At 46.1% G+C, this 20,892-nt stretch overlaps 2 protein-coding genes across 2 annotated transcripts in view; one reads left to right on the plus strand and one right to left on the minus strand.

The window, feature by feature from the left end:
- The window catches only part of LOC121435583 (acylglycerol kinase, mitochondrial-like), a 74,014-nt gene extending 67,247 nt beyond the window's left edge, over positions 1 to 6,767 (plus strand). The window contains exons 14-16 of the mRNA XM_041635035.1: positions 2,650 to 2,720; positions 4,597 to 4,681; positions 5,745 to 6,767. Coding sequence (XP_041490969.1) covers positions 2,650 to 2,720; positions 4,597 to 4,681; positions 5,745 to 5,882 — 294 coding nt within the window. The 3' untranslated portion in view covers positions 5,883 to 6,767. The remainder of the gene's footprint in view (positions 1 to 2,649; positions 2,721 to 4,596; positions 4,682 to 5,744) is intronic.
- A 2,102-nt stretch (positions 6,768 to 8,869) lies between these two features.
- Positions 8,870 to 20,892, minus strand: part of Dennd11 (DENN domain containing 11) — a 34,182-nt gene continuing 22,159 nt past the window's right edge. Inside the window, exons 5-9 of the mRNA XM_041634687.1 lie at positions 18,177 to 18,315; positions 16,795 to 16,926; positions 16,493 to 16,643; positions 15,689 to 15,757; positions 8,870 to 14,317 (exon numbers count right to left, since the gene is read on the minus strand). Coding sequence (XP_041490621.1) covers positions 14,122 to 14,317; positions 15,689 to 15,757; positions 16,493 to 16,643; positions 16,795 to 16,926; positions 18,177 to 18,315 — 687 coding nt within the window. The 3' untranslated portion in view covers positions 8,870 to 14,121. The remainder of the gene's footprint in view (positions 14,318 to 15,688; positions 15,758 to 16,492; positions 16,644 to 16,794; positions 16,927 to 18,176; positions 18,316 to 20,892) is intronic.

The raw sequence follows: 20,892 nt of genomic DNA on the forward strand, positions 1-20,892 counted from the left end.
CAAGCGAGGGGTCGCTACATTTTCACCAATGGAGTCACACAGATTCAAGTTTCTGTGGATTCTGTTGGAATGCGAACACACTAACATATTATTAAGTACTGCATGGCTGTTTTATACTGCAGAACCTAGTGCAGTCATAGAGACTTGTGATAACTCTCTCTGGCTGTTACCAGAAAACACATGCTGGTGTCCGTTCTAACTGGAGGATGGCTGTGCTCTCCTGCTGCAAGTTTATGATGTGGGAAGTCCCTCTGTATATGTGTTACTTTTATTGGCTAATGAATAAAGAAGCTGCTTTCAGCCAATGGCTTAACAGAATTTGGCAAGGCTGGAAAAGATATATAGAGAGAGTAGGCAGAGTCAGGGGGATGCCACATAACCGATGGAACTTTGTCCTGTAAGCCACAGCCACATGGTGATACACAGAATAGAAAGGGGTTAATCTAAGATAAAAGAACTAGCTAGAAAGACACCTAAGCTATTGGCCAAACAGTATTGCAAATAATATAGTTTCTGAGTGATTATTTCATGTCTCCGCAGCCAGGAAACAAATGAACATGCCTGTGCCAACAAATTTAAATATGCTGTTTTTTCCCCTTATCCCCTGTGAATTAATTAGACCTGGCAACTGGATCATTTTCCTCCTGCTCCCGGGCAGCTCCCAATGCCATGTCCCATCATCCACCCATATCATTATCCTGGCATCTGCTGAACATTTGCTCCTCCCTCTCATTTCTCTGTCATGTTCCTCCCTGGCTCTCACCTGCCTCTGCAGGTAGAGCACAGTGGGCAGAGTGGCCCTGTTACAAAAGCCATAACATTACCTCCTTGGAGCCCTGCACGGCTCTCCATTTCACCCAACCTAAAAAACACATTCCTTATAGTGGTCTGCAGAGCCCTGCCAACAAGATGCTTTCTTCCCCATCTTCATCTGCTTCTCTTGGCCCTGCCACTCAGTCTCTTTCAGACACGTGGATTTCTATGCCATTCTCTGTACATTTCAGGGATTCCGCCACCTGAAGGCCTCTGCCGGGCACTCCCTTTGTGTGGATGGCTTGTTCACAGAATAATGGTTTCCAATATATGGCCTTTAGATCGGCAACATCAGATTCCTGGATATGGTTTGAAATAAAAATTCTTGAGCTTCACAGCAGGCCCTGAGCAAGGAACTCTGAGAATGATAGCAGAGTCTGAGTCTCTGTACAATAATTAACTTTAAACCAGCAAATACAAACAGGATCCTGATGTCGTCTAGCCCCCCTGGGCACCTGCTGTTTGAAGACTGTTGTTGTAGATGAAGATATTTCTTCTTGCTCACCTCCTGGGCTCCTGCTCTCTTTAAAGTATTGCTCACTGGGGCTGGAGAGATGGCTCCGCAGTAGAAGATATTTCTACTCTTCCAGAAGACCCAGGTCTTCAGAGGACTCAGGTTCAAATCCCAGCACCCACACAGTGGCTCACAACCAGTTTATTCTAGTTCCAAGGGATCCGATACCTTCTTCTGACCTCCATGGACATCTTGAACACATGTAGTATATGGGCATACATGCAAACAAAATACATAAAGTAAATAAATACTTTAAAAGTTACTACAACCAATGTCATCTGAGGCTCGTCTATTTATGACATTTTGTAATATATTCTGATGTACTTCTAGTATAACTGTTTTCTACTGTATTCTGAAATATACTTATTGTTCTACTCCCTGCACTCTCTACTGTGAAATGTAAGTTCTTTGTGGGTTAAACTCCTTGTGTTTTTTTGTTAGTGATGTAAACCAAACATTTCAGGGATTGCTGAAATTCGCTGGCACTCGGCAGGTAGCAGAGTGAAATGAGAACTCTGAGCAGTCATTAGGTCAGAGCATCGTGTGATTCCTAGTAGATTCAGCTGTGCTTTGGTGGTACCTGTGATGCTCTGGCAAGGGATCAGAGGCTTGTGTATTTCTCCTGGGCCTATGTGTTTTGAACTCCAAGAAAGCCACACAGATGTGCTGGGTTGTTTCACAAAGCTGGGCTAATGTTCTTAGTTAATAACTAGGAGCAAAATGAGGAGGGGCACAGTAATCGTGCCTCTTGCCACAGTGCTTCCCTACAGATTAATCTTTCAGGGTTTTGTATGGATAGAAACACAAAGCTTTACAGTGATTATTGGGAAATAGAAAGGGTTGCTTGCTGTGGACAATGGTCTTTTATCTTGCCACTTGTATTATTTTTAATAAAACATTATTTTTAATAAATTGCTGATTGGCCAGTAGTCACGCAGGAAGTAGAGGTGGGGCAGTGAGAACAGGAGAATTGTGTGAAGAGGAAAGCTCAGTCTGCAGTCACCACCCTGACACAGAGCAAGCATGATGAGAAGGCCTCACTGTTAAAGGTACCAAGCCATTTGGCTAACACAGACAAGAATTATGGGTTACTCTAAGATGTAAGAATTAGTTAATAAGAAGGCTGAGCTAATAGGCTAGCCAGTTTATAATTAACATAGGCCTCTGTGTGTTTTATTGGGACTGAATAGCTGTGGAACCAGGCAGAGAAACCTGTCAACAGATTGCTTATCATGTTTACATTTTAAATACAGACTCCTGTGGGTGAGAGCTGCATTAGCCCAATTTCCATGTCTTAACGTTCATATTCTTGATCTTTCTAGAGCAAAGAAGACTTTATGAACATTTGCATCGAGCCTGATACTGTCAGCAAAGGAGATTTCATAACCATAGGGTAAGTGTCTGCCCTGTGGGAAATGGAGGTTCATGAAATAACTTGTGTTGTCAACCCTTTCTGTTCGGAGTGGGCTGTCTACTTCAGATGGAGACCCGGCAAAGGCCTTGTCTGTCTGTCTGCCTGTCTGGGAACTCTTCTTTTTTAGAATGGGGCTGGCATTTCTGGTGCCTGAATGCTTTTGCCTCCTCTGCTCATTTTGGGAAATGAGAATGGAACAGTCTGCCTTTCAACTGAAATGAAAGAATTCCATGTTTCTGGCATAGTCAAGGACTCGAGGTTCAGTGCAGGAGCTTGAGTGGCTCCTCCCTGGCCTTGGAACTCTAGGGTCATCTACTTGTCTGAGTACTTTGCCATCTGTAAAACAGAAGGAAATCATGTCTACTGTCTCAGGACTGCTTGTCAGTCTCCAGGAGGCTTTTGACAGTGAGCCTCACTCCCCAGTATCTCTTATTGTGCATGCATTCCCCGTCTCCCTGTTCCCAGAACATCAAGGACAAACTTGAAAGGACACTGCGTACCTGGACGTTTCCCAGGTTTCCCTTTAGTAATCCAGTAGACTCCTCAGACTCCTGCCTGATTTGTTAAGTCCTGCCTCAGCTGGAACTTCATTGGCTAAGAATTCTGTAACCCTCCAGACATCTCCCAAGTATCTGTGGAGCTGTGTGTTCCCATGCCAACCAGTAATCTGCTCAGCTGCCTTTGCATTGTCCTGGTGCTCCCTCTCGTGCCCACTTAGGGATTGGACCTTGCTGCTGTTGCAGCTGCGTCTCCATGGCTGCGTCATTATCGATTCCAGCGTGGGCAGCAGAATGGCTTTCATTAATCTGTGTTGTTCTTGCCTTTGATACAAATTCTTCAGATTCTAATGGCTCCTTGCAGCCTTTGATTATTCTCGGTGTATAGTAAAGGAAGAAGGAAAAGGCTGTCCCTCTACAGTGTGCACAGATCACACTGTATCTTGAGTGATTGTGGCTAGTGGTGGCAGCCATATTCAAATCTCCTTTATAAAATTGACAGCCAAACAAAACTTCCCCTGTATCCCTCAGTTAGATGGCGCTGTAGTCAGCATTCTTATCAGCAAGTTTCCTTTTGGTTCCTAAGGGAAGTAAATGTGTGAATGTGTGCAATCCATGTGTCCTGAATATCTTAAAGGAACGTGGGGAAATGCTGATGACAACCCCACAGGAAAGAATTGTTTCCAAATAAAGATAGATAATAGACTTTTTACCTTTTTTTTTTTTTTTTTTGAGACAGGGTCTCTTAGACCCAAGCTTGCCTTTAACTCCCCAAGTAGCTCAGGCTGGCCGTAAACTCCTGCCTCTTTCCTTTCCCCTCTTTTTGTATTTGTTATAACTAGCGAAATGGGGTACATATGCACTGAGGTCAGGTGTATTTGTGCCCGACTGCTTTATTCCAAGGCCAGCTAATAAAGGTATATGTGCAAAGCAGGCTGTTACATATGGAGATTTATCAGAAACTATCTGGGACTTTCAAGATTAAAGAGGTATCTACCGCAAGCTAGAATAAGACTACTTTGTCTTTAATAAAGGTCACAGAAGTGTGGTGCTTTTCTCAGAGGATTTAATTATATCCTAATTTTGAAATGTGAGGTTAACAGTTTAAGAATTAGATAGATGTAGAACAATTGAGAGAAACTTGGCCTCAGCTTTATGACGCTCCCTGCAGCAAGAACGTCAGTAGTCAGTCTACTGGCCTGGAACCTATTACAACACTGGGCCAGAATCCTAGGGAATTAGTCACTGAGCCTTGGTCTTCAGTGGTTTCCTTGCCCTCATAAGGGAGAACTGGGCTTTCTGCAGCCTAATGCAACTGCCATCAAGGATTCTAACCTCACTTTTTCTTCCACTAACAGAAGTAAGAAGATGAGAGACCCCGACCTGCGTGCAGCTGGTACTGAGTGTCTCCAGGCCAGCCACTGCACTCTCCTCCTTCCTGAGGTAAGGGGGTGGGGGTGGGGGGGCAACCACCTGAGGTACGGGGGGGGGGGGAACCATTCTTTTGGGTTGGTCTGTCTGTCCCTCCATTTCTTCCTCCTTCTTCCGTATTACCTGACCTCCATTTAGGCACCTTCTGTTTGGCAAACTCATTATCAGTTCCTAGGTAAGGGAGAACGGCTTTAAGTTACTGATATGGATCAGGCCTCTGAGGACTTCGAGTCTCTAAGCCAGGCTCCTCCCTCAAAGTGATTCTTACGTCCCCTGCCCTTTGCTTCTTCATGCCAATAATGCAAAAGACATTTATAATCATATTATTGTCTAGGAATTTTCTAGCTGGTAAGCAGTGGGTTTTACTTTTTCTGTACAGTATGCTGTTGTGTGCTATGCTTAGAGTAGTAACCTGTTGAAGTAGGAATCAAACGTGGAGATGCAGGAATTGAAGCTGATGTGGTTGCTGCTGCCCCACAGGTTACTGCAGGTCTCTGAAGAGCCGTGGCCGTGGTGCTGCTGCACTGCATTGAACTCTAGGCCAATGGGAGGTGTCACATGTGCTGCCGCCGCAACTGCATGGAGCAAATGCTACATTAACTGGGTTACGGCTGGGCCGGCCCCAAGTCTCTAATGGTACTAGTGTTGGCACATCCACGTCCAGAGCCCAGCAAGTCTGGGGAATAATGAAAATGAGTCAGGAGACACAATGTCCCTCAAATGAAAATTACCTGACTTTTTTTCTTTTAGCCTAGAAGAATTATAGTCCCTGGCCCTCAGTTACATGGTCATTACTTTTTCTCCTAATGGATATCCTTGCTTATGTATCATGTTAGTTCTTTGATAATTTATTGTCTTTTGGTAAATATTTTAAAATTTTAACCTTATTCAAGCTACAAAATTATTTTTTGAGATAGAAGTTTTAAAAAGAAAAATCCCTTTTCATGGATGGAGAGAGAACTGAGGTATTTCCAGGACCAGTGAGCACTGGGAGATTTTGTTTTGACTGACCTCAGCAGATGCTTCTTCATCATGAAGGTCATAGAAGTGCACTTAGAATCCCTCCTCTCTGCAGGGAACTGAGGGCTCCTTCAGCATCGACAGCGAGGAGTATGAAGCCATGCCTGTGGAGGTGACGCTGCTGCCCAGGAAACTGCAGTTCTTCTGTGACCCACGGAAGAGGGAGCAGATGCTGCAGAGTGCATCTCAGTGATCCGGCTGCAGCACGGCGCTGGCGGACTGCCCTTCACGCCACCAGTGGGACCACAAGGGAATGGGTGTGCTTCTTTCCCCAGAGTGTTGTCACAGGATCCCAAGGGAATTTTCATGGCAAGTAGTCCTGACCTCTCCTCTCCTGACTTGTAGTGCTTCCTAGTGAGCATACCCTGTCACCCTCACCCACTTGGTGACCAGCATCCCTTAAGTCCTGCTTTCCTGTGCTGTGGTAGTCGATCCCTCCTCCTTAGTGGTTTGCTCAGGCCGGTTCAAGGAAGTTCTTGTGCTCAGCTGTGCAGAGTTGGAAAGGGTTGGAATTTTGTGATTGCCCCACAGTGGTGAGTGGACTATGGAGACTAAGCTACGGTTCCCGCTTTCTGACCATCCTAGGGCATCCAAGGGAAGCAGCTGCCTTCTCTGGGTGCCTCTCTCATGGGTGCTGTTCCTCCGTGCTCCAATTGGTTGGTCTCAATCTGGAAAGCAGACGTGAGGTTGTTTCCTTTTCAGCCCTGGCTAACATATTATAAAATGCTATTAAAAGACAAATTTGCGCTTCTTCATTGTTAGTTTGCATGTGTATGACAGAAGCGCACGTTGAAACTAACCGACCTGGGACCCACCCCCAAGCTGTGTAGCTCAATCTGGCAGGAATCTTCATTTTAAACGGCTGCTTCACAGCTGAACCAACCAGACCTGGAGAATGTATTTTAAAACTACTTCAAAACTCCTGCTTTTCCCAAATGTATTATTTTTTTTTAAAAAAATCACGTATTCATGTTGACATCTATCATTTTTCATGGGAAGCTAAAGACTTGTCAGTGTACTTTCTAGTGTTGTGTAAATACCGTTGTTTACAAATAAAGTGTTGCATCATTCTTTTAAACATATCCAGTGTAATTTAAATGCACCCCTCATTTATTTATGTAAATAAACTAGTGAACTCTTTTTATATGAAATTTTTAAATTATTTTTTTCTCTCCCTTGGGTACATCTCTATACCACTGTCTATCAGCAAAAGTAGCTTAAGTGCTAATTCATTACAGAACAACTGTTTTAACAATTATTGTTCCATATTATTAGAAATAGTTATTTAAAGCAGTAATGAATTTTTGGTAATTAAAAATTATATTATTAGAATGTTGTTGCTCCTAACTAGTTCATTTATACGATACATAAATATTATTTCTGGTGAGACAAGGATATTCTGTATCAGTTATATTCCTTTTTTATTTTTATTACTCATGAGCCCACAAAATAGATGTAAGAATTATAACATCATTTTTAATTGCTTTGAAATTAGTAGGAAAAAGCATACTACTGCATGAATATTAATAATGATCTTTTAACTAACAATCTGATTAGATCTTTCTCTAGTCTGTTGCAAGCTGAGAACTAAAAGCACTTGACTTCCATAATGGATTCCTGCCAGATCATTAGTACCATCAACTTTTTTTAAAAACATCTTTTTATTTATTTATTTTTTTTATGTGCATTGGTCTTTTGACAGCATGTATATCTGTGTGAGGGTGTCGGATCTTGAAGTTACAATTGTCAGCTGTCATGTCGGTGCTGGGAATTGAACCTGGGTCCTAATTACTGAGCCATCTCTCCAGCCCCAGTACCATTTACTTTTAATTCTAGCATGGGCATTTCCTTTGCTCATACCCAGAAGACCTTGAACTTTAGAAGGCCTACTCTGTCTGAAGTTGGCTTGAGCCCTTGTTGTCTTGAAAGGGAAAGTGACAGCCATAGCAACAGGAACTTGAGGAAGATAAAATTTAAAGACAGTGTTATACCCATCCACATGTCCCATTCCAGTAAAATCAGTGCATGAATGGATCAGACAGACAGCACCTACAAGAAAGCCCTCAATTGAAGAATACAAAAATAAGGTTTGTCTGTTTATTTCCGTATGTTTATGGTGGAGGCAAATGTTCTGCTTTATCAGCAACAGGTGAGTCTGAAGATGAGCATGAATCACTCACCCCAAGCCAGCTGTGGATGATAAGAGCTGCTCTGTTGTAAGGAGATAAAAGAATCTGTGCTTCTGTAACGGCATGAAGGACTAGTATGGAATCCAGTGTTCGTTCTTAGAACACCGTGTAGCTGCAGAGTCTAACCGTAAGTGCCACGTGGTTAGGAAAAGATACTGGACCCACATTAAGAATTTTACTCACATGCCTGGCGGTGGTGGCACACACCTTTAACCCCAGCACTTAGGGCAGAGGTAGGCAGATCTCTTGAGTTCAAGGCCAGCCTGGTCTACAGAGTGAGTTCTAGGACAGCCGGACTACACAGAGAAACCCTGTCTGGCGGGGGATGGGGGGTGGCTACTCCCTAGTTTCCTTTAAGGACTTGGGTTTCATTATCTACTTTTCTTTGGACATCCATAAAATACCCACATTTAACAAGTATACAGATGCTCAGCTTTGCCAAGGGGATCATGGGGGTCACCTCTGGCCTTTATACAAGCAACTGGCATTATAAGAACATTATTATAAAAACAACTGTAAGAATGTTAGTTCTTATAAGGCACACTCTTAGATATGCCATCCCACTTAGAAAATAGAAACCTAGCCTTGCCATCAGTCAGTGTTGCCATTCACTCTATACTGGTTTAAAATCACTCCCCCAAAGGCAAAGCTGAAATAAAAGTTTTAGAGTACAGATAAGCATGTGCACATATATCTATATAATGCCACATAAAACTCTCAGAAGATATTTCTGACACAAAATAGCTTCTCTAGAGTCTAGAAGTTTCCTGTGGGGATTAAAGATACACAGTCCTGGTTCTCTGACTTTAGTTTCCATTACCTGGAGATGTTTATCCAACCACAGTCTCTCAAAGGACTGGCTGCCGCTCCCCAGAGTGTGTCCTCATCTCTAGGTAAAAGCAGCATCAGCCTTCGGGCTCTGCTCACAGCTGGGGCCATCATCCTTCCTACCAAGACACCTTGCTAGAGATCACAGCACACAGGCTCATGTTAAAATGTGGACTTTAATTGTAAAAATTTGGGGGTTTTTGTAAATATAGTTATTATCAACCTCTGCACATAACTTGCTTCAGATATATACAGATATACACAGGTGTTACTTGTACCACAGAAAGAATCAATTCAAGAAACATTTGCACTTAGCCTCAGGGTTAAGCCCAGCTCTCTCCAGGTCTGTAAATAACACACAATTGAAGACACAGAGAAAGGATACATTGGTCTGCAGTAATACCCAGAGCAAAACTTACCAATTATCTTTCTGACTTTGTCATAGAGGTAAAGACTTGAAACAAAAATAGATTTGGATTCTCTTATTGCTATAACTCTTAGGCTGGGGTTATTACTCAAAGTAGGCTTTTACATTTAAGGCAACAGGGACAGTTAATGTTTTAAAAAGAAAAAAAATTGGAAAACAGATTTCCTTGGTGACAACTATTTCTTCAGGAAAGGATTATATTCCAGACTTATATAAAAATTTAGCCAGCAAGTTCTGGACAAATAAAGAACTTGTTTTGTTTACCTCCACCCCAAATCCTAGAAGCCACCCATGCTGGCAGTTCAGGAGCCCAGCCAGAATGCCCCATTGCTGATGGCTGATGTTAGTTTTCCTAACTTTTATATATCTTTATTTAATTTACCCAGATACAATTTCAATTAAATATATTTGCTGGGTATTTCACTTTGAAGTTCCATCTATACACAATTTATAAAACCCTATTCTGCCCCCATAAGCCCCAGTATCATCGGAACCAAAATAAACTCACTGTGAGACTGAGCAGGAACCTGCTGCAAAAGTAAATAAATCCTCTGCTGTAAAGACTTTTAAGTCAACATGGTTCTAGAATAAGTTCTAACAAGATGAAAGCAGAGCTTTCTTTATCCCATCTTCATTTCTCTATATAGCACTAGAAACTTCCTATTCCTTTTCTAAATTTATAGCATCATCACCCAACTTGCAGTCGCTTCAGTGAATTAAAGTGCCAGCTAGAAACCACCCCCATTCCCACCGTCTCCCTTGACCAGGAGGAAGCAGTCACCGAAGGACTGCATTTATCCCTTCTGTCCTGGAGCTTCAGCCAAAGGTGGTGGCCATCTCATCCTTCCCAGGCCAACTAGTGCCACTGAAGAAGTTCTCACAGTCTGTGCTCAGCTTCAGTACACTGTCATGGACAATGACACTAAGGGCCTCGGCAGCTGTCCAATTACAAAGCTGCCTATTCCTTCTTAGATTATGACTTTGCAATTCCTTTCCATTGCAACACTTTAGTACTCAGTAACACTGATATAAAAATAAACTTGTGTTTCTCATAGGGAAAACATTACCTTAATTCACAGTCTTTTTCCTACAACACTCAGTACTCCAGTCGCTTCTGGGAGCAGAGGTATGCTAGCAATTAAGTGGAAGAGTCAAAACCCACGCGCTGGGTATAAGGAGCCCCCAGCCTCTCCCCTTCCCTTACCTGAATCAGAAAGGATTTTCATGAGATGAGAAGGGATGAGACTAGGTCTGCTGAGGTAAAGCCCACAGGCCCCCAGGATCCTCACCATGGGGTAGAACTGTGAGCCGTGGGTGAGAGATAGGAGGGCTGACAGCTCTTCGAATCATAGCCTACATGCCTGCAAGTCTGGTGGGGAGATGGCAGCCCTGGGGGGCCTGCTGGGTCTTCCTACAGAGGTTCTCGCCCGTTTCCACACTGTGAAGCTCGGCATTATCCTGTAATTCTGTTCATCCACACCCTGTATCCCTTCTTTACCTCACAAGGACCACTGCACGGAACCTGGGGAGAGCACCGCAATCCACTCTCCGCTGTGAGTTTAAGGGAAAGGACAGTTCCTGAGTGCCCGTGTCTCTAGAGGCGAGCGTTTGCCACCAGAAGACTAACTGGGTACCACCCTGTGCAAGTCTCCCTGAAAGTCCCATTTTCCTCTCTCACTGCATCCATATGCTTTCAGTGCCTCAAGACAGAGCAGGTTCACCGCCTGCCACCACCAGAAGGAAGATAGCCACGAGCTATGAGTTAACTTACTTTTATCTCCTAGCTAACTAACGTCAGGTAAGTATGTAAGCGAACCTTCCCACGAAGCATTTAACACTCCTGTCTCCCGAGTGTCTCTCTCACCCTTCCCGTGCTTTTCCTGTGGTTTTCAGCAAGGTACGCGACAGTCTCGAGTTCCTATCCTGTTCTGGCACAGCCAGGGAGGGTGGGAGTGTGGGAGGCCAACGCCTCCTGTCACACTGTACTCCTAACTGGCGGGACCATATGGGCCCCAGGTAGGACACCAACACTGGCCTGGATCTGCGCCCAGCATAGGGAAGGCTCCATGTTTAAAGCCCAAGCTAATACCAAGCAATGACCTGGCCTTCCTCTGAAGACTCTAGGGAGATAAGCTCTGCTATTTTTTACTCCTTTTGGAGAAAGAGTCCTGAGCCAGGCACCAGCTAGCCAACTATTTCCTACCATCTGCTAATGAAATTGACAACATCCACTTTAAGAGGCCTTTGTTATACTTAATATGGATGTCCACAACTCTAAAATCCCAATCCCTCTGAGGATTGTGGCCACTTGGAATTTCTTCTAACTTAAGAATGACTGAGTAGCCCAGCAACTCAAGTCAGGAAGTGCTTCTGGTTCATAGCATGGTACAGATGGGGTTTAGTGCTCCCCAGAAGGGCTCTGTTAGCTTAGGCAGGGATCTGGTGGGGGCCACCAGGAGAGTGGCAGGACCCACATCTGATTTTTAACCCTGTTTCCTAGAGGCCAGTGGTAATTTAAAAGAAAAAAAAATGCCTGACTCTGCTGACCGTCAGACCTAGAAAGTTGTGAAGGGTATGAACTCACTTCTTTCTTCCTAATAAAACAAGATGGGTTTTTAGAAAGTATTTCAAAAAGTGGCAAAAAAAAAAAAAAATCCTGTGGCTGCGAGGTTCTGTGCCATCATGGTAGAGGGGTCCTGTATCCGTCTACCCAAATGTCTTTGCTGTATGGGGAACCTGCAGCACATGAGGCAGGCCTGCATCGCTCACCGCCACTGGGGGGATCAGTCTGATGAAGTGAGACCTCACGGGGACACAGACAGGAATTCACTTCTAAGGCATACTCTGAAGCTGATAATGGAGGCAAAGGCTGCAGAGGTGCTAACATACATCTGTTGGGCCACACAGAGGTCTGTGCCAGGTTCTGGCTGCAGGAGGAAGCTGGCAGAGTAGGAAAGGATTGAAAGAGATGTTGAACAAGAAGTCCTGCTCTGGGGTCAGCAGAGCCCAGAACCTATGACCTAAGACATGGCATCATCTGGGGGTTGTATCCCTCTGGGCCACCTATACACTGTCCTCTGCAAGGGTGGGCGGGGTACAAAGAGACCAGGAAATCAGGGGCTTAGTTAGAAAGGGTCCACAGGGCCCAACTTCACAAAGGACAGCCTTTCTCCCCCTTGCTATCTTTAGATCAGCTTGCATCAGCACAGGAACAGTGGTGGCAAGCAGAAGGCTCTGGGGAGGTTCTCAGAAAAGGCTCTTCCTATCTCTAGCTGGATATCTATGTCCAACTTGGAGGCTCTCAGAGATTACTGGAAGTGTTGTTTCATCAGCATCTGATGGTCCCTGTTCAGTTGGCCCTGGGGCACGAGGAGAAGTCAGCCACAGGAAGGAACAGGTGAAAATTGAGCCACTGCGCACAGCTGTTTTTTGTAAACGTTACTGGGATGACAGCTAAACCCACGTTGCAGAGAGAAACCTATTAGCTGAACAGTTTATGTCAATGCATAAACTTATTTATATATTTACAGAAAAGATGTTACCCTGACTCATCAGTGTGTATTTGCATCTCCACACACCCAAATCTCTTCCTTCTTGGATTTTTAATCAGGGAACTACAGCAAAAATACTTGAGTTAAGCGAGAACCTAGACTTGAGATAAGAGGCCCAGCCCCGCGATCTGAAGTTCTGTCTGCTGCAGACATCAGCCCGACTGCTCTTTGGCTACAGACATGGATGTTGGATGGCTAGCTAGCTGTTCACATGTAACAGAGGCAGGCAGTAGGAGCACAGGAGAAGAAATCATTACTGAAAACGCAAACTCGGTCAAAATCTTTAAGGAGACTAGCATTGGAACTGGCTTTCTGAGTATGGTTAACACCTGCCTCTCATCCAGTGTGTCTCATCTAGGAACCTGGCAGTCGCGAGTGACCTGGCCCCAAAGAACAAGTTGACTGCAAGTTCTATCCCAAGCCAAAGAAAGCGAGCCTGGTTGTTCATCTGCGATTTCCAGCTATTCTTCTGGCAGGGGAGGCACTTTTTATTTTCCCTGTCAAATCTGTTGGATCTGTGGACCCAGCTACTTAGGCTAAGGAATGTTTTCTCTGCTAAAGATAAGTTTGTGGAAGTTTTAAACCAGTTAAGAGACCTGTTCCCACCACATCCCAAACTGAGTCAACCAGCTCAGACCCTGGCTACATTTCTGAATTCACTAGAAATATCTGCTTCAGGACAGCAAACAATCCCTCCAGAGAGCTCTCAGAGAACCTTGAGATGTCTTCCCTTACCTGTTGAACCTGTTACACCAAGAAGATAGTCAGCCCTCAAAAGAGACTCAAATGTCAAGTGAACTTGCTTATATAAGCTCCGGGGCCAGCTCCAACCTTCAGAATTCACCAAGCCATCCGGAGGGGATTCAGATGCAGGAGGGGCTAGGGGTGTGTTATGCTGTGTAGCTACCATGACCTTACTTTAGAAAGGGTTTCAAAGATTCATCCCATTTTTCCACCTTTCCCTGACATTCTGTCAGACACACTGCTTCCCTTCCCTGTGGTCCCCACTCCGATCAACCCAGAAGACGCAGACTTGTCCTGTGACAAGTAGGTCATCACAACCCGACCCCTAGAACTTGGTGACCCTAAAAGGTCATCTGATTAGTTTCTGGTTTTAGGCAGATGCACATCTAAGGCCACACTAGGACTCATGGGTATCATATTCTCCCTCTGACTGACGGAACTCCTAAGACTAAACCCAAAGCAGGAGCAGCGGAAGACAGTAGATTCCAATGTCCAACCAAAGGTTACAAAACCCGATGGCCTCACCTCAGCCCCAGGGCGGAGGGGAGAAAGGAAATGGCACACATTACATGGGTTGGAGAGTCGAAACAGTCCTTTGTGTTAACTTAAACTGAAGCTGCCGAGGGCCTGGGGTGCACGCCAGGCTCCTGTCACCCCACATGAGCGGCTCACCACCAAGTCCTGGTCCTCCTCCTATGGACAACAGGGGTTATCAATGACCAGCATGACATCGATGCCATAGGCCTCCAGCAGGTCCATCAGAAAGCTTCTGTCTCCCTGGGGGTCCAGTCCCATGCCTCGGGCATGCTCTGCTGTTAGAGTTTTGTCTTGACTGGCGGACACCTCCAACAGAGTCTGAAAAATCCGATTGTTTTGCTCTAGGAAAAACCTGCATTTCCAAGACAGGAAAGGGAGAGAAGACGCAGCAGAAGGTCAACCATATAACCAAAACATACAGAGCCCGAACTGTGCAAAACTTCCAAATTAAATCTAACAATTTTTAGAGGAAGTAAATGTAAAATGGTTATTAGAATGTGAATGATGTCAGCAAGTAAATCATAGGGCAAGAATCACCATATGACAGAGTAATCTGTAGGGATGGCGGCTTGACTACAACTTTCCTGTTTTAAGCATGGCCTTCCGGAGAGGCTCCATAAACAGCTTCTCTCCCTGTGTGTAACCCTCAGGGAAGAGTGAAAACACAGAGCCTGGGAATGCAGTTCTGAGGCCAAGACTTCAAGCGAGAGACTGAAAATGCACATTGTTCAAAGCCCTGCCTGGACCGCTGCAGCTGGTAGCCAACAAGCCTCGCTAGAGAGCACAGGACTCTGCGCTGGCCTTGCAGCCCTAGGTCGCTGATGCTGCCCGCAGACAGGGAGAGCTCAGAGGGGCTCGAGCAGGCACAGGGCAGTTCTGAAGCCAGCAGGGGAAAGGGGAGGCACGCTGCACTCACTGAGGATGGCAAGGCTCATAGCGCCTCTTTGGTGTTTGCCCCATTTGGGAGGGTGTCTGCGGGAGCATTATACAGTAAGAAAAGGATTTCAGGGTCACAGCTGTACACATGCTGGGAGAGTAAACGAGCTGTGTTTAGAAAGGCGTTCATTCAGCCATGCTGCTTTGGAGTCAGGGGCTTTCCACAGACATAAGAAAATGGCTTGTCACACCCTGACAAGACACTCTGCCCAGACAGTGCGTGTGCATTAGGAAGTAGACTCGGAAACAAGACAGAGCTCCGTGGAGATGCCCTCATCAAAGCTAAGGACCCTCCAGAGCATTTATTTCTACTTCAACCACATTCTGCTCTGATTCTGAAACAGGACTTCCTGGGGCTCTTTGAAAGCCAGCCCTTCCAATGTCTACCAGATCTGGAGAGGAAAGGTTACCCTCGATTCAAGGGTAGAATTTCCAGCTGACCTCGTAACACTCAGTACAAGGAACTGGTCTTTCCAGAAGGTCAACAAATGAGAGGGCGGAGAGATGACAGCTATGTGGTGACATCCTGGATGCAAATGTCAATCAGATGCATGCTCAGGGTCCCCGTTCTCTAGGACCTGTCCCTATCTCTTCGGCAACTCTGGGTTCACCCTGATAGGTGTGCAGGACTCTGGCTACCACTAAGGACCCAGCCCTGAGAGCTCTGAGAATAAAGGACATCTGAAACTGTAGTGGGTTGCATGGGCTCAAACCAAGTTGTCTGTCCATAGAAGTTAGTACTGAAAGGATTCCCAGAGACCCACAGCTCCTGCCCAGGCCAACTCACAGCACAAAGAGGTCTTCTTCACAAGGGTTGTAGTCTCCTTCAACTTCCTGGGAGTACAGCAGCATCTGTCTGTTAGAGGGGAGAGCACTATCAGGCTCTAGTGGCTGCTGCACCCAATTACGTGATGGGCAGCAATCCAACATTAACAATGTCCCTATCTCCCAAGAAACAGCACCAGGCAGAGTTCGCGCCAGGCCAGAGACTAGGAAGAGAATGAGCTAAGCCTGGACTCAAACCCAGGATCTGTGGCCCGTTTTGCCACTGGAACCCCCTTAGTCAGGTGACTGTCTTGCCTGATTGTCCACTGGATGGGGATAATATATGCTAACCCTTTCTCTCCTAGGATAAACAGAATTGAAAGTTACGTGGGACGGTGTGCATAGACAAGTTTCCTAATGGAACCATACCATGCAGATGAACGGCTATTCCAAACATACATGGGCAAATCTAAACAAGGTCTTCCGGGGTGTTTCTAAAAGCTGGTGTTGTTACTGCTCCTTCATGGGATCTCAGAGTCTCAAGCCCACCAGAAACCACACATGAGTGTCTGCTACCTTGCAGCGAGGGTAGCATGTCAGCTTCCTAAAGCACCCCTTGATTTCTACCCCCTGCTCCCCATCCCCCCCTTTAGAAATGCTCAAGGAAAGGGGTGGCGGCGTAGGCTTTGCACAGATTTCACAGAGCCATCCTGAACAGAATGGTGCTCCTGACTGCCCTGCAAACCTGTGGCCCTTTTAGCACAGCGCTGGCCTGGGCTGCACTGACTAGCACACACGGCATGTATATGGCGGACAGCTGTCTCACCTCTGCTCATTGAGCCGACGATACTTCTCCCTGTCGGCGCTGTTGATCTTCAGCAGGGGCTGCAGGTGGTCGTGGTGTGTCTTTACATTCTGGTTATCCACATAGACGTCGTACAGCTCCCTCTTTTCCTCAAATATCTTCTCTGTGGTGCCTGTGGAGCCCAGGATTAATGAGGTAGCCCCAAGGGGGCACAGAGAAAGCCGCCCCAATCTGACTACAGAGCCAAGAGTCCTAGAGCCTACTTCTGAGAAGAAAGGGTTTGGACACAGGGAGGGGAGGGGAGGGGAGGGCCCCATACTCACAGGCTACATAGGACACCTCTACTTCCAGGCTCTCAATGTCAGCCACATTCACATAGAAGAAAGGCTTCGACTCAGGGATGGTGCCTCCAATGCCAGGCAGTGAGACATTGGCCAGACAACAGCAGCAGTACACTGGAAGGGTGGGGACAACAGAAGTGAGGAATCTTCCCTTCTGCTCCATCTCCCCCACTCAAGACCGAGCGCAGGTCAATACCTCCAAACAGCTGATCTACATGGGAACTGCTACATTCTGTGGTTTCTTCTTGTCAAACCCCGCACTGAGGCTTGGCCCCCAACGTAGTATTACTGAGAGATGCGGGATCTTTAAGATGGAATTACGTCAAAGAGGTGTCACGCTCATACAAGTTTTGGTGTCTGAAGACGCTGAGTCAGTGATCTCTAAAGCATGTTATAGAGTCGCCCTGCTCCTTCCCCCACACTACTCTTTCCTGCACCATCTCTTCCGCCAGGGGATCTTCAAAAGATGACTAGATGCCAGCATCGCTCTCTTGGACTTTCAGAACTAAAAGCCCAAACAAACCTCTTAGGAATTCACAGCCTCTTGTGTTTTGCTAGGGCAATGGGAAGTTGTCTCCGGAGCTGGGGAGGGCCTGGTTTGTGCTACCTATCCTGTAACCAGGTGGCTTTGGAAAATCTTTGAGGGCCTCACTGCAGAACTGGATATCCTGAAGGTCTCATCAGCAATGTATCGTCAAACAGGTGTTTTCTGAATTTCTCTCACTGACCTGACTTAGACTTTGGTTCTGCTGACCTTCCCCCTCCTCAATACCCTCTGGAACCTTCCATCCTCTGGTCCTCCTCTCTCCATCATCTCCTTCATTCACCTGTCCTTGCACTACACTCGTCAGCCTCTCACACCTGACACCTTCATTCCTCACACTCTGTCCAGGTAATGCTGTCCATCCCTCTCAAACCTTCTTCTCAAGGTCAACGATTCCCCACAGGTCACGACCCAATCACACAAGTGCTTGGATACATCTCCCCGGAAATGTCTCAAGAAGTACACACCCAAATTTACTCCCCACCCCCATGCCTCGGTTCCCCATTTTGGTGGCCCCATCATCTTTGTGGTCCTAGACTCTTTCTCAACTATCCCTGCATACTTCAGTCAACCCTGTCCAGTTTACCTCATATCTCTGCTTCAGCCCAGACCCTCATTTCTCATCTCTCCCCCAGATATGAAGGTGAAACCTCATCTGTCCTCGCTGCCTCTAGACTCCACATTCTAAAATACAAATCTAACCAGAAGCCTTGACCCCACTGATTGGGCCCAAACTCTTCCTAACTTGCTCAGTAACTGAAGGACTAGGGCGTATGTACTGGGTGTTTGGGAAGAGCCCCTCACTTGGGCTTCTCGTTACCTCTGTAGCACACGACGCCCACGGGTGGGGGAGAAAATATCAGAATGCGCTTTCGGAGTAAGGCAAACTTCCAAAGAATGAGGATCTGTTCTCCAAAGAACTTAATAAACTGAGACATGCAGCCAGCCGGGTGTGTGATCTGGAAACACACAAGGGCGGGTGGACAGCTTGTTAGAAGTGGTCACTGTGAAAGAGCCTTCCGAGAAATCCCTAAGAGTTCAGAGACAGTTGCTTCCACACTAAATGCTACCTGGTGCTTGATTCCTCTGATGTGTCAGCTCTCCCAACAGAATGAAGTCTGAATTTAAGAACTATAAACACTTTACTCTGGAGAGTAGTGCAGAGGAAACAGCTGGATTTTATTATTTGAAACTCAGCAGTTTGGAAGACGGAGAGATGGCTCAATGGCTCAGTGTGCTTAACGTACATTCATGACAACAGGAGTTCAGATCACAGTATCACATAACAGACATCCCACAAGCACCTGCAGCTCCAGATACAAGGGATCCGAGCTCTCCTCTGGCCTGGGCACGCATGTGCCTGTATGTGCACATGGGCTTCGAATGCAGGCATTTTTTAAAGTATGTACGTTTAGAAACTTCACTTGAAGATATGTATGTATGCCTCAATGAGAACATTCAACACAAAACACTGAGCACTGCAATACAATGACGAGCAAACAAACTGCAACAGCAGGGACCTGGGGACTCTCCTGTGCACAGTCCAGTATCTACAGCAGTTACAGGCAGGGAGGGTCCAACAGTCTCATGGCTACCTCTGGCATACTTCAACTCCAACCATCTTCCTTGGAACGCTAACTGCAGGGGGCCACCCTACCTCGGAGCTACCTTCTGAAAGGTAGGGGCTCAGAGTGTCAGCTTGAGAACTGTGCTCCTGCCTTAGCTGTTTACTAACAGGGAAGCCTGGGAGAGGGAGCCAATGTTTCCAGTCTGCTTTCCTAGCCCGTAAAACAGGGAGACCAGACGATGGGTTACCTCGGCTGGCTTTAAGGACCACTGGAGACATGAGTGACTTATAGCTAGGAACACCAAAGCACAGAAAACACCGGTGTCACTAGCAGAACAGAGGCGTCAAACCAGCGACCTGTGATAGCTCAGAAGGCCACTCTGATGCTTCCTTGTAGGCATAGCAGGCTCATCTGCCATAAGAAAGGCAGGTAGGCACAGTTCTGAAGACAGGCAGCTTCCCCAAAGTACACACGGAGCTGAAAGTCTGACAGCTGCAGGAATGGGGGGCGGCCAAGTCCTAAGCCAGCCCTGCTGCAGCCCCTGTACTACGCCTCCACTGGCTGTCCTCAATCTACAGAGCTTCGATGGGGCTACCTGGGAGGGAAATTTTCCTTTCCAAAGCAACCTACAACCTCTACCCTGATATCATTCACCAGCTCCTTGTTGCAAGCAAGGCCACCGTCCACTGTGCAAGCCTGCTGTGACTCTTAGCCTACTTCCTGTGCCCTTTATTCAATTATCAGGGAGAGGGGCCCTCGTGGGCCAAGGCTGGTCAGATCTCTCCAGTCACTGCCTTCTATGGAGTCAAATGGCAGCCACACAAAAAGGGAGCTCAAACACAATCCTTTCTTCCCCTGCCTTCCTTCTGCCATCTTTAGGCCCTTGACATGAATGTGCTTGCGCTGCATAGAGACCTGCCGGGGACTGTGCATATATGTCCTAGGATAAATGGTTCTAAATTCTCATCTCATTTATTCGTTCATTCATAGATACACATATCCACTAACTTGAGAAGTATCTTCTAAGTGATTACTTTGTGCCAAATCACTAAGCTATTTTCAACAATAAATAAAGACACCCAGACCCTGAATTTGGCAGTTACCTGATGAGCAGAGCAAGTAAAAGAGCAACCATAATATAGCCTGAGGTGACAGAACAAGGACAGCGACTGTTGGGGGCAAATGGGAAGGCGCTTGATTGCGTTCTGAAAGACGGAGAAGGCTTCCTGAAGTAAGTGGAGTCTAAGCGTCAACATAGCGAACGAATCTGCAGGACACTCTCTGGCTGAAGGATGAGTGTATACAAAGCTGTGGGGCCGAGGGAATGTTAGTGCTTCAGGTCCCACACGCAGACCACCCCAGGTGTCCTCCCTCTTCTGAGGTCAGTTGCAGATCCCGTCCCTTCTTCGCTGCGCCCCACTCAGGTGCACAAAGACACAGGTGCTTCTCTTACTTGGATTTAAATGTCTACAATTTCTCAGCTTGTTTCTCAGGGGCTTTTGCAGAAAATAAAGTTTCCTTTTGAACATGTCCATGATCTTCCATAAAAAGCAAATGTAGTTATAATATATATGGTCAGTATCCATGGAGAGCTGCTTCCCAGGACCCACTCCCAGGTAGCAAATCCTGTGGATCGTGATCTCTTAAATGAAATAATACTAGTATGTAGCATACACACTTCTTCCCACAGACTTTAAATTACCTCTAAATTATTGACATACCTAATGCCCTACAAATGCTATATGTGGTGGTTTGAAAGAAAATGGCCCTCAAAGGGGGTGACACTATTAGGAGGTGTGGCTTTGCTGCGGTAGCTATGGCCTTGTTGGAGGAAATGTGTCACTGTGGAGGTGGGCTTTGAGGTCTCATATATGCTCAAGATACCCCCCCGCAGTATTACAGACTTACTTCCTGTTGCATACAAGATGTAGAACCCTCAGCTACTTCTCCAGCATCAAGTCTGTCTGC

The sequence above is a fragment of the Microtus oregoni genome, unplaced genomic scaffold, assembly GCF_018167655.1.
Source record: "Microtus oregoni isolate MIOR12 unplaced genomic scaffold, Mior012 000046F_ref0000063, whole genome shotgun sequence".
Classification (NCBI taxonomy): Eukaryota; Metazoa; Chordata; class Mammalia; order Rodentia; family Cricetidae; genus Microtus; species Microtus oregoni.